This window comes from Chrysochloris asiatica, unplaced genomic scaffold (genome assembly GCF_000296735.1).
Source record: "Chrysochloris asiatica unplaced genomic scaffold, ChrAsi1.0 scaffold00181, whole genome shotgun sequence".
Lineage (NCBI taxonomy): Eukaryota > Metazoa > Chordata > Mammalia > Afrosoricida > Chrysochloridae > Chrysochloris > Chrysochloris asiatica.
The window spans coordinates 2,944,201-2,956,625 of record NW_006408699.1 but is presented as its reverse complement, the minus strand read 5'-3'; the positions used below and the strand labels follow the sequence as shown (position 1 = coordinate 2,956,625).

Genomic DNA, 12,425 nt, shown 5'->3' with positions numbered 1-12,425 from the left:
CAATGAGGAAGGATCAGTAGTTGGAAAATATGGCCTTGGTGATAGAAATGATGCTGGAGAACGCATGATAGAATTCTGTAAAATCAATGATTTGTTCATTTCAAATACCTTCTTTAGACAGCATAAGAGACAACTATACACATGGACCTCACAAGATGGAATACATAAAAATCAAATTGACAACATATGCGGAAAGAGGACAAGAGTGGAAGCCAATGAGAAATATACTAAAGTAGCACTAACAAGAAATAGTTACGGCTAGTATGTAGTGGTGTTGGAAAAAGAGAAACTGGAGAGAAATGAATGACTTTTTAATTTACTTTGAGGTAGATTCTATATATAAGACTTGCCCCAATATATCAGATGTGGTAGAGGGAGAAAGAACAGTTACAAAATTCATATTTTTTACTTGAACAACTGGGTGATGGCAATGCCATTTATTAAAATAAAGAAGATTGAGAATGCAACATGTTTGGAACAGGTAATTGTTCTATTTTCAATGTGTTATATTTGAACTGCATATTCTATAATCATATAGAAAAATCAAATAGACAGATGGCAAACCTAGTGTTTTAGGAGACACATGGGTTTGGAGATTTGGGATTCTCATGAACAGCTAAGTAAGATATAAGTTTGGGAATGAAATGAAATCTCAGGAGAGAACTGATAGCAAGGATAGTTTTAGTGAGAGCAGAGGTTTAAGGAGCAGCCTACTATAAAGCAGGAAGAAAGTGTAGTAGTTTGCAAATCAAAAGAAGAAAATTTTTCTAGGAAGGTGTAGATCAACCTTGTCAGTAAGTCAACTATGATAGGAACAAAGAAATGACAAGCAGAGTCCTTGATGGCCTCATTTCAGTGGTGTGCTGATAGCCTAAATCTGATAAAACTGGATTAAGGAGGTAAGAAAAAGCAAGACAGCAGCATAGTCCCTCTTTCAACATACTTTATTGTTAGTAGGAAGTTGGAGCAATGCGGATTGGAGGGTTGGTTACATGGGGTCACTGGAAGTGTTTTTCTGTTGTTGTTAATGTATTGTTCATTTCTATCATTTAATTTGAAATTAAAGAACAAAATAAATAGGCTTTGAATATTGTTTTCTAGAATTTTCCAAGATTAGGAATAATTTATACTTCAGTACATTTGGATTTGTCAGTTCTATTAAGTTACTAATCATAATGGTTAGTTATAATTGGAAGCATTCCTTTGGGGAATATATTTAATATCTGAATAATTGGCAACCAGTGACTTCAGTAAGTAAGATTGTTTTCTTCCCTTGGTATACATATCTTAATTTTTATCCAAAACCAGGTGATTTTTAGTATTTTTTTTTTTAGCTAACATTTGTTTTTTTAAAGTTTCTAATTTTTAGATTTATAGAATAAGATTTTTGTGCTTTAAAAAGGTTTGTTTTTAAAATAGGAGTTGCAGGGCATATTTTTTATGTTAATGATTGGTCCAGTATAGAAGGAAAAATAATGAGAAGAGAAAAAGGAAACAGAATCCAGATCCCACGTTGAGTAGTTGGCTTTTTGTTAGGAAAAGGTCTGCCTTATATCTAGAACACTAGTGTTGTTATTGTTGAGTGCCGTTGAGTTGGTTCCGACCCAGCTGGTAAGCTTGAATCACCGACCTTGCAGTTCAAATGGCTTTGCAGTCTGGCACATAAACCCACATTGCCACACCAGGACTCCAGAACACTAGTGTAGATATGGTTATTATTCAGTTGCGTTTTTGGCAGGAAAATGGCGTAGGTTCCTATGTAATTGCTTCTGTGCTTAGTGAAGTATGAGATAGGTAAGGTCTTTAACATACAAAGGAAGATAACATAGTAGGATTTCCAGACAATGGTAATAGCCAATGAAATCTATGGCCATGAATTTCAAGTGAGACACATGCGCATTTTCTTCATTTTGTTGTTTTTGTTTGTAGTTTTCAGATGTTTGACTACAGACATGGATTAGAGTTCTGAATTGAGACCTTTGTCATTCAAATATGATGAAGGGAATTAAAGGTACCTGCAAGGGCATAATTGTGATCATAAGAATTAAATTCAGGAGGTAAGGACATTAGGGAATATGTAATAAGAAATTGGGAGGATAGATGAGATTGAAGAGAGTTACTATAATAGGTAAGCTGGAATAAATTGTAGGTACACAAGAGGAGAGGATGCTTAAAGTAAATAGAAGTGTAGGTAGTGCAGTATATTGTGATGATAAAGTCAAGGGTGTGACCATAGTGTGGGTAGCTGAGGTATAAAGGGTACTATTAAAAGTAGTTAAGGAGAAGTAGGAATCCAAAGTGAACTATGTATATTGTTGTTGTGTGCCATGGAGTCGGTTCTGACTCACAGTGACCCTGTACAGGGTTTCCGAGGTGTCCATAAATCTTTACGAGAGCAGAAAGCCTCATCTTTCTCCCATGGAACAGCTGGTAGTTTTGGACTGCTCACCCCTGAGGTTAGCAGCCTGATTCGTAACCACTGCAGGTCCCAAAGTCACTCATGAATAAGGGGGCATATAAAGATTTGGAAACAGCAGTGGGTGGAAGGAAGGTTATCTACACCCACTTTCTGGTCCTAAGGTAGTACAAGGAATTGTGGCTCAGACATAAATTTGAAGGATCATTTCAAAAAGAAGCTAATTGCTAGAGGAATTTACTGATGTTAGACCATGATTAATATATATAGGGCATAGTAGAAATGACTAATAGGATGGAAAGAGTAGGAATTTGGATCTGATTAATAAATATACATACCTGTGAGATTAAAGGTCTGATAATGGTAGTTTGGTGACATAGACCAATAGGTTATGAAGTATAATGGGATTCATTTTAATAATTGTTAGAGGAAAGTACGTGGTAAACACTTCAAGCTGGAAACTATGGGGTTACTGGAAAAAAACAACTGTTCTCTTCTACAACTTATACTAGTGTGTTAGTACAGAGGTAAGCAAAGGCCTCCTTCTTAGGAGTTTAGAAGAGTATCAGCTCTAAACTATGCTGACAAGTTTCTTGGGCATGCATTCGCACCTTATAGCAGCTTCTCTTGCCTAATACGGCAATACGGCAGTCTCACAGGCTTTATTAGATACTTGCCTGTAATTTTATTAAGATTAAATGAAAGAGGTATTTAGCATAGTTCTTGACACTTAGTAAGGGCCCAGAAATGTTGAGTGTGACCAAATACAAAGAACTAGCATGACTCCTCACCTCGATTGCTATTGTTGGTTAAGAGGAAAGTAGAAATTGCTTGAGAATGTTGTATTTTAAGAAGCAGCCTAGATTTTGAATATTGGCTCAAACTAGCTATAGAACCTGAAGTTATGAACATTGGTTCTCAATCCTGGTTACTGATCAAAATCATCTACTGGAGTTTTTTTTTTTTTTTTTTTTTTAAATACAAATACCTTAGACCCAGTTTTGAAGATTCTTAGTAGGTTGGGGTTGGACCTCAGTTTCATCATCAGTAAAATTGAGTTATACTTACCTTATTGGGTTGTTGATAATGCTAGTAAATAGTTTCTCAGTGCCATGTATGTGGTAAATACAAAGGTTGATGTGGTGCTGTAGGTTAAGCACTGTACTGGTAACCACAAGATCCGTGGTTCAACCCAAGCAGCCACTCCTCAGAAACCATATACAGAGCCACTGTGAGTCATAATTGACTTGACGGCATTAACAACAACTATAGTAGTAATAGTTACTTTGTTAGATAAGGTCAAATGAGTGTGTCAACCTCAACAACTAAAAGCTCCCTGCCTTGTTTCAGAAACTTTCCTCATACTGACCCAAATATTCCTTTTGTAAAAGATTTGTTCAAAGCAACTGCTATATCTGAACTGCTAAACCCTACTTTGGCACTGCAGGATATGCACTGGACTGCTAACTGCAAGGTCAGTGGTTCACACCAACCAGCTGCTCCTTGAAAACCCTATACAGGGTTGCTATGAATCTAAAGACTACAGCATATAACAGTAACAGCAACAGTACAAGTTTAGGCAAATGCAATGAGAGTCTATTGACGGAGGTGATATAAAATCAAAAAAGGCTTGGATTAAGCAATGTACGAGTGTGACGTTGTATAATCTCACTGTTTACAGAACACTTTGACACAACAAATACCAGATTTACACTCATTTTCCTTTGAGCTGTTTTCTAGAACATGCACTTAGGGTACTACTGCTGTCTTGGACGTTATGTCAAATTTTACAATTAAAAAAAAAATGGTTGGAATTTGATAACATTAGTTCTTACAGTCTATGAGTTCCTTGAAGACACTTGACTAAGCAGGCCTCAGCAAATGCTTTTCTGGCACATAGTGAGTGACCTTGTATAGGGCTTCCAAGGATCAGCTTGTAGGTTTGAACTGCCAGCCTTATGGTGCACAGTCCAGTGCTGATACTACTAGGAGTCCAAATGCTAACTGATTTAAATTTAAACTTCTTTCTTGTTAATCTGTGTTAAAGCAAACGTAGACATGAAAAAGGGGAGTACATGTTTATTAGACAAGTCTTGTGCCCTAACTATGTGACCCCATGTGTTACAGAGTAAAACTGTTCTATAGGAGTTGTCTCAGCTGTAATCTTTGTAGTAGCAGTTTGCCAGGCCTTCTTCTTCAGATTTCTCTGGGTGGGTTTAACCCATCATCCTTTAGTGTAGCAATCAATTACAAACTGTTTTGTGCCACCCATACTTCTTACAGCCCTCTAAATTGGAGCATGAAGCAAAGAGGTAACCATATGTAGAGTGCATATAGAACAGAAGGAGCTGCTTTGATCTGGACAAATACGCATTACCTTTTTGCCCGCCTAACCCATAAGACAGGCACATTTCTTAAAGGTCTTAGATATGCTGTCACATCAAAGAATACTGCTCTGTGTGTAACTATTTGTTTGAGAACCTGTATTATTAAACATTGTTTTTATGGCATCATGCCAAGCTATTTAAGGCAGAAATAGCATGTACAGATGACAAGCCATTGCCTCTAATGTCAGCTACCTGTGATCAAGAATAAATGAATGTTCAGGAGAGTGGGGGGAAAAAAGGCAGGCATAAATAGTAGTTAGAGGCTTAAATACCAGACTTGACATGCATGCCGGGGTTACAGAGTACTATTTTAGGAGACATTGTTAGTTCATGGCAATCTTTTGTATGTCTATCTACCTTATCAGTCTATAAGATTTTCATAGTCTAAACTTAAAATTTAACAGGAAAAACATGAGTTGTGGAAACACACAGCAAACATAAGCTTCATTTGCAATTTAATTTTTAACAGGTTCTTCACTAGAAGCAGTAACCACCTGTGAACTTTGTAAAGAGAAGTTGCAGCTTAACTTGGAGGATTTTGATATTCATGAACTGCATAGAGCCCATGCAAATGAACAAGTTAGTATATTTTGCCTAATTTGGTAAGTGTCCATTCTATGCTTAAAGGACAACTCTTGAAGAAAAGATTAAGTCATGGTCAGAAACCTTGCACTAAAATAATAACAGTGTTACTGCATTAGGTATTATAATTTCGTTATTTTCTTTGCTTCTTCCTGTAACTTTTTGTTAAGTGATAGACAAATAACCAAGTCACAGGTTTTACATTTATTAAGATAAAATTCATCATATGCTTTCTAAATAAACCTGAATTTACTACAGATGCAAAACAGTGGTCCACAGTAGGCATGCCCACCTATTTCCCCTTAGCTGTCTCAGTTATGAATGTCTCAGTAATGGAAGAAGCAATAAACAGGAAGCCATGTATCCACTTCCTATTTCTGTATTTTTTTATGTAAGAAGAATTTTTTATATTGTTTTCTGTCTGTCTTTTCGGCCCATGGTATCTGTACCATTTTCCTTCCTTCCTTCCTCCCCATTCCTGCCTTATACTTCATAAAATATGTTGCACATACACTTTATGAGATAGCTTTTATTCCAAGTTCTTGTTCTCACTTTCCTTTTCTTCGGTATTTGTATCACTGAGGCTAGCCTTTATGTGGCAAATAATGTCAAGGTTGCTTTATATTTGTATTCAATTTCCTTTTCAAAGATTTCCATCAGTTATTTATAACTCTGCTCCCTGGCCCTAAATAATTGGTTTGCTTGCTGATTTTTGTTTCTTGAAGCTTTAAATTAAAAAGAGAGAAAGGAGATTTAAGTTATATACTGAAGAGTGAAGAGCTCAATATTTTTACCCTTTTTCTTACTAAATGAACATTCTGATGGGGGAAAATAGATGCTAAAAGAGATTGCAGGGGTGATTCTAGAACAAAGGTATTAAATTGTGGTTAGCATCTGTATTATAAAAAAAAAATATAATGTCAAAGGGATACACAGAATGCTTGAAAACAGTTTTTAAATGAAGGGACAATGGACACCTTTTTTTGGTGAGATTAATGTGACAGAATTAATTAACCATTTTAAAGTGAACAATTCAAAATAAGCAAAATGTACAATTCAGCAGCAATTAGTACATTCATAATGTTGTTCAACCACCACCTCTATTCCAAAACATTTTCGTCACACCAAATACTTGTTTCTGCTTCTTCCTCTTCCACTCTACCCTTACTTCAACCTCTGGAAACTACCAGTCTATGTTCTGTCTCCTGTCTCTATTAATGTACATATTATTCTAGATATTTCATATAAATGATATATGTCACCTCTTGTGGACACTTTTTAAATATAAGGGTATGTAATGGGGTCTCTAGAAATCCATTGAGCCCTCCTTAGAAAATACATAGACACAACCCTTCATATAATTTAAGAGATTCATAGATCCCTTGAAGTTGGTCCCTTGAACCTGATTTATTCAGGTTGAGAGTCACTGATCAAAAGAATGGAGCATTAGATATTTAGCACAGATGCTACGCTATTTATTTTCTAAAGAGCCAATTTCCAAAAAGAAATTACTTTCATCAAGGAATTGTCTTTAAATCTCCACAGTAGTTTTTATGGACAAAAATTCTTGTTTTTTCCCTTAATCTATATTTTCAGTTGTGGATCTTAAATTTAGATAATTCTTTTCAATTCAGCGAGGAATGTTTTTATTGTTGTCCAATTATTTTAATGACCTATAATCTTAAATAATTTAGGAGTGTTAGGAAATGTTAGGTGGAGTTATTGTAAAAACAATGGTAGCCTTAATTAAACTTCCTGATTTAAACTTGTTTGTTCTGTGTGAGTCATGGACCCTAGTGGTCTGACAACCAGCAGCATTTTCAGCATTTAGATAAACAATTTTATTTCCTCATTGTCCAGTGACTTCATCTTTCAAGATTTTTTTTTTTTTTTAAATATCTTCTGGATATGTGATTTCCTTCTAAGTTAAAAACAAGTAAAATAATCACTCTGTGAGACATTTATAAGAAGCATAATTTCTAATTTTTAAAAATACTCAATAAAATCCAATAACCACTTGGATTATGCTCAAAGCAGTGGAGGGGTGGGGTGGGTGGATGATGTGCGACTTCATCACCATCATCCACCCACCTCTTCACAGCTCCAGAGCGGATTCTGACTCACAGCGACCCTGTAACACAGAGTAGAACTGCCCCAATAGTCAAGGCTGTAAATCTTTATGAAATCAAGACTACTACATCTTTTTTATTCCCCACAGAATGTAGTAAATTCAAACTGCCAGCCTTTCAGTTGTCAGCCAAACCCTATTTACCACTGTGCTACCAAATTTTCTAAATTGAAGTAAGAACTTCAAATTCTTACTGCAAATTAATTTAATTACTCCCAAAACTAGTATAAGTTAACATTTCTTACTGTATAAAAACCAGAGCAGATTAAATTGTTAGTAACATTTCTATTCATGATTTGTATTAAATCACTTCACAATCATTGTAAACCAAATTGTTTTTATACACTACAAACTTCTGTGTGAGTTATATGAGAAAATTATTCTACTACCTTAATGTATGTAATTTAGGTGTGTTATGCAAAAGACACTTGAGCTATCAGAATACATTTTAGTTATAGTAGTGTCTTGATTTAACTATGAATGATAGTTTCTAAGTGATTATAGGATTGCTATGGGTTGGAACTGACATGACAACACTTAACAACAACAACACACAACTATGGAGTCCTGGTGTGTCGCTATAGGATAAGCACTGGAGCGCGGAGTTGGTTTGAACTGCTGACTTTTTTTTGAGTTTGCAGTTCAAACCCACCAATCACTAACCCTATACAGGGTTGCTAATGCAGCAGAACTGACTTGACAGCACTTAACAACAACATATATAACCATTTGTATAGATCTGTCATACTCCAAAGCATTCATTCTACCACTGAATGATTTTAAGTCCTATGCTCATTTGAGGGACCTTCAAAAGTTTGTGTGTCAGGGGAGGAAGTTTGTGGAAAACATGGATTTGAAGGATGATGGAATTTTTCCGTGGACTTTTTGAAGCCTCCGTATAAAGGAAGAGACTATATCAGAATAGAGATGATATTCACAGCCATTTGGACTTATTATATAGCATTATTCAGAGTTTTTATTAAATTTTGAATGACATCTTTTTTATTTCCACTTTTAGTAGACAGTGCATTATCCTTAGTATCCATTACTATGAACCAGATATTAATTCCTTTATCAATGTATTGTGGATATCAATCTCAGTTGTACTAATTTTCCTTTCTACATATTTTTCCTCTTCTTTTGTTTGCTTCCCTATTAAAGGCTGAATATGAATTTATCAGCTCTGGTCTCTACCTAGTTGTATTGTTGCATTTGTGCGAACAAAGCTTTTCTGACATGATGGGAAATACAAGTGAACCAAGCACACGTGTCCGAGTAAGTAACATTGAAGTGGGGAGAAGGGAAGATATGATATAGCAACAGCAAGTTTTTGCCTTAGAAAGGCAAAAGATTCCTTTGGGGGAATCTCTTAACTTTAAAATGGAGATTATAGATTTAATAGAAATTTCTGGAAAATGTCTTCCTTCCTTCCAGCCTGATTTTCTCTTAAGACTAGTTTTGAGATGGAAGAATTAATTTTTTAGCTCTTGAAGGGAGTTGGAATATATCTCAATGAAAAACAGGGACAAAATTGCTTTTTAATTCAAAACAAAACAAAAAACCCTTAGGATTATAACTTTGAAACCTGAAACTAACCTCCAAAAACCAACCATTTGGGAAATTAACTTCAGTTATTTGTTACTGCCCAGTGCTCTTTACATTTCCATATTATAAACTATTTAAAATATGGACTGTTTGGTGTTTACTATGTGCATTGTCAGCTTTAATAAACTGTTTAGACTAGGTGTTTGTGTTATGTATGAGGGTGGATTAAAAATAAAATTCCATTACCTTTAAATTGCATTTTTTTAATGAACTTTTCCAAGCATCCTTGTATTTGTAAATAAATGTTATGTATTATCTCAATGTATTGGAAGAAACATAATATTCTGTTGCCTTGACCATTACTTTTTGGAGACATTAGACTCTATATATGTTATTATTGTAGCATTCTAAATACTTCAAGTCTTGAAATATGTCAAATATATTCTTCATTTTTTTATATAAAGCTGTGCATTGATTGTAAAAGTATTTATTCAGAATGAATCAGCCATATAAAATAAGTCTATTGACTTTTTATGGCTTTGTAAAAGGTAAAAACTAGTTAATATTAACATGTGGGAGTCATTTTTATAATTTTTCCTTAATATAGAATTAAATGTAAATTAAACAGTGGATGTGAACCACTGACCTCACAGTGTTTATCCTAGAGCGCCATACCAAGACTCTTCAATCATTAGGCAGAAACATAAGCAGTTCTTGAGTTTCTAGCAAAAACACAGCCACTAAAGTTGAATTTATTTGGTTCCAATTTTTTTAAATGGTATGCAGATAGGTTACAAAAAAGCCCATTTCTAAGCATGTCTTTTAGTCAGATTTGTAGGGAATTTTTATTTAACTTTAGTTTAGTGCAAGAAACTTTTTAGTGATTTTAAAACCTGCATGTGAAGGTGGTGATAGTGATGAAGAATTTGTTGCAAGTTAGACGTTCCTATAACAGGAACTTGTTGTTGTTAAGTGCCGTCGAGTCGGTTCCGACTCATAGCAACCCTGTAAAGGGTTTCCGAGGTGTAAATCCTTACGGGAGTAGAAAGCTTCATCTTTCTCCCGCGGAGCGGCTGGTAGTTTCGAACCGCTGACCTTAAGGTTTGCAACCCGATTCGTAACTACTACGCTACCAGAGCTCCTTATAACAGGAACTTAGTGTGCTTATAAAAGAAAAGAAGACAATAACAGTGGTTAAAATGATTTTATTGTATCTGCTCCCAAAAAATACCCTTAAGCTTGTAATTTTTGGTGATGGGGAGAAAGTTCCCTATTTAAAGACTTTATATGGTGTTTAACTTTTTCAGTAGAAATGAGTCTCCTATACTAATTCTCTTTGGATCTATTTGCAACATTTAAACTACTGTATTTCTTTCTGCATTGTTTCTAGTTTATTAACCTTGCAAGAACTCTTCAGGCACATATGGAAGATCTCGAAAGTAGGTGGAATTTCCCCTCCCCAGACTTGTTGAATTTACTTTTGCAAATTAAACACAGAAAGTAAAACCTAGACCTTAAGTATTTTATAGCTTAATGGGAGCTTCATTTATAGATAGACTTGACCATACCAAAATGAACTACTAATCAAGCCACTAAGTATCTGTTAGAATTTTTCAGTAGGAGTAAAGAAGAAATGAAAAATTTCCCGTGGGCTTAGGTATGGTTTTATGAAAAGGGGATAAAGGGTTCTGTTTGGGAGTCCTTGACAGAAATCCCAGGTTTTTGTTTTTTTGCTCCTCAGTCATGGACCTTTCATGAGGTGTCAGCTCCAGAATTTGGACTTCTGCCTGAGCTCTTTTGTGATGGCACTGATGTCCAAGTCTTTGGTGGCATCTGCCCGTACTGCAAGCGCCTACAACTGTGAGAGTGCCTCATACTAACTAGGTGGACACAGATAGTGGTGGCTCTGGAACAGGGCTGGAATTCAACATTTTCTCCACCAATCTCTACCTACTTTACTTTTTATCCGAAGCTTCTCCCACCATCAGATTCTAGTACACTCTTAGTATTTTTAAATTCATTCTCTTCCGTTGATTTCTATAATTTATTGTCCTCAAAACACTTGTTCTATAGAATGTGTAACATTTTTTACCTTTAGAGAAAGTTAGCATCATTTGAAGGAAATTTTGAGAAGGACTCATCAAAACATTCCTTAAATATTTTAAGACATGTATTTTTGTCATTAAAGTTAAACTATATTTAATTTTGAGGTATAATTAGGCAATGTATTTTCATAATTTTAGTTATTATATTTCACAATATATATAAAAGAGTCAGTGGGGCACCATTTGGTAACACTTCTTGCTTAGATTCCTTATGTTAGATTCCTTATGTTGATTAATACAAGTATCTCATCTCTTTTTTTAAACAATTTATATTTTTCCAAATGTGATGGTAATTTCATTCAGTGTAAATTTCACTCACATTTTTAAGGAGCTAACATCATGTAAAATTTCATTTCCGTAACAAGCAGTTTTTATTCCCAACGTGTAAGAGAAAAGGAAAAAATGGAGATGAAATACACTCAGACTCCACTGAGAGTAAAAGTTGTGGGTACATATGTTCACTCTCAAGTACCAAAGAATTAGTATATTCTGAAAATAGGTTTCAACTGAAGTTTCCTCTCCTTTGATGTTAATGGTATGAAAAGTATGAGAAATTTCCTTCAAGAAAACTGCTTTTCTTTTTAGTTTGATATTTCTCCCAGGTAGTATATAAAACATAACTATAGCGTTTTTTCTGATTCAGCACAGTTAGAAATACACATTTAATATCATCTCTCTTAAATGGATTTAAGACTTCTGTAGGATAAATTAATATATTTTTAAATATAGAAATTGTTTCATTTATGTTGTGGTTGTTGTTACGTGCGTGGAGTCAGTTCCGACCCATAACGCCCCTGTGTAGGGTTTCTGAGGAGTAACTGGTGAGCTTGAGCCACCGACCTTGCAGTTCAAATGGCCTTTTGCAGTGTGGCGCATTAACCCACAGCACCATTTGCTGGATGTTCTTAAATTGCCTAGTATTAATATGAGAAGGAGTATACATTAACCTTACTGATCTTCTTAATAGGAAAGATCCTGATTAGTTTTTACTTTGATGATTTTTCATTTTCATACATAAAGACAGCAAGCAGTTTGCAGGATTATTTAATTTTATACTTAATGTTAACTCTTGAGCCAGAATGGACTCTTAATGTAAATTAGGGTCAGAAATGCTGCATGAGTGGTAAGTTTCTGACAGTATAGAGAAATAGTAGGAAACAATCTCAACTTACTGTCTTCAATTTTCTTAACTTAGACTGTGTCTATATAAAGCTATATTGACTTACTAAATAAAGCCTTTGTTTTGCCATTATGTAGACATG

General features: G+C 34.9%; 1 protein-coding gene across 2 annotated transcripts in view; it reads left to right on the top strand.

Annotated features, from left to right (window-relative positions):
- The window catches only part of MARCH7 (membrane-associated ring finger (C3HC4) 7, E3 ubiquitin protein ligase), a 59,003-nt gene that overhangs the window by 45,537 nt on the left and 1,041 nt on the right, over window positions 1-12,425 (top strand). Inside the window, exons 7-9 of one of the 2 annotated variants that reach the window (XM_006872027.1) lie at window positions 5,273-5,382; window positions 8,675-8,788; window positions 10,449-10,497. In XM_006872027.1, coding sequence (XP_006872089.1) covers window positions 5,273-5,382; window positions 8,675-8,788; window positions 10,449-10,497 — 273 coding nt within the window. The remainder of the gene's footprint in view (window positions 1-5,272; window positions 5,383-8,674; window positions 8,789-10,448; window positions 10,498-12,425) is intronic. The other variant, XM_006872028.1, reaches the window with a different exon arrangement.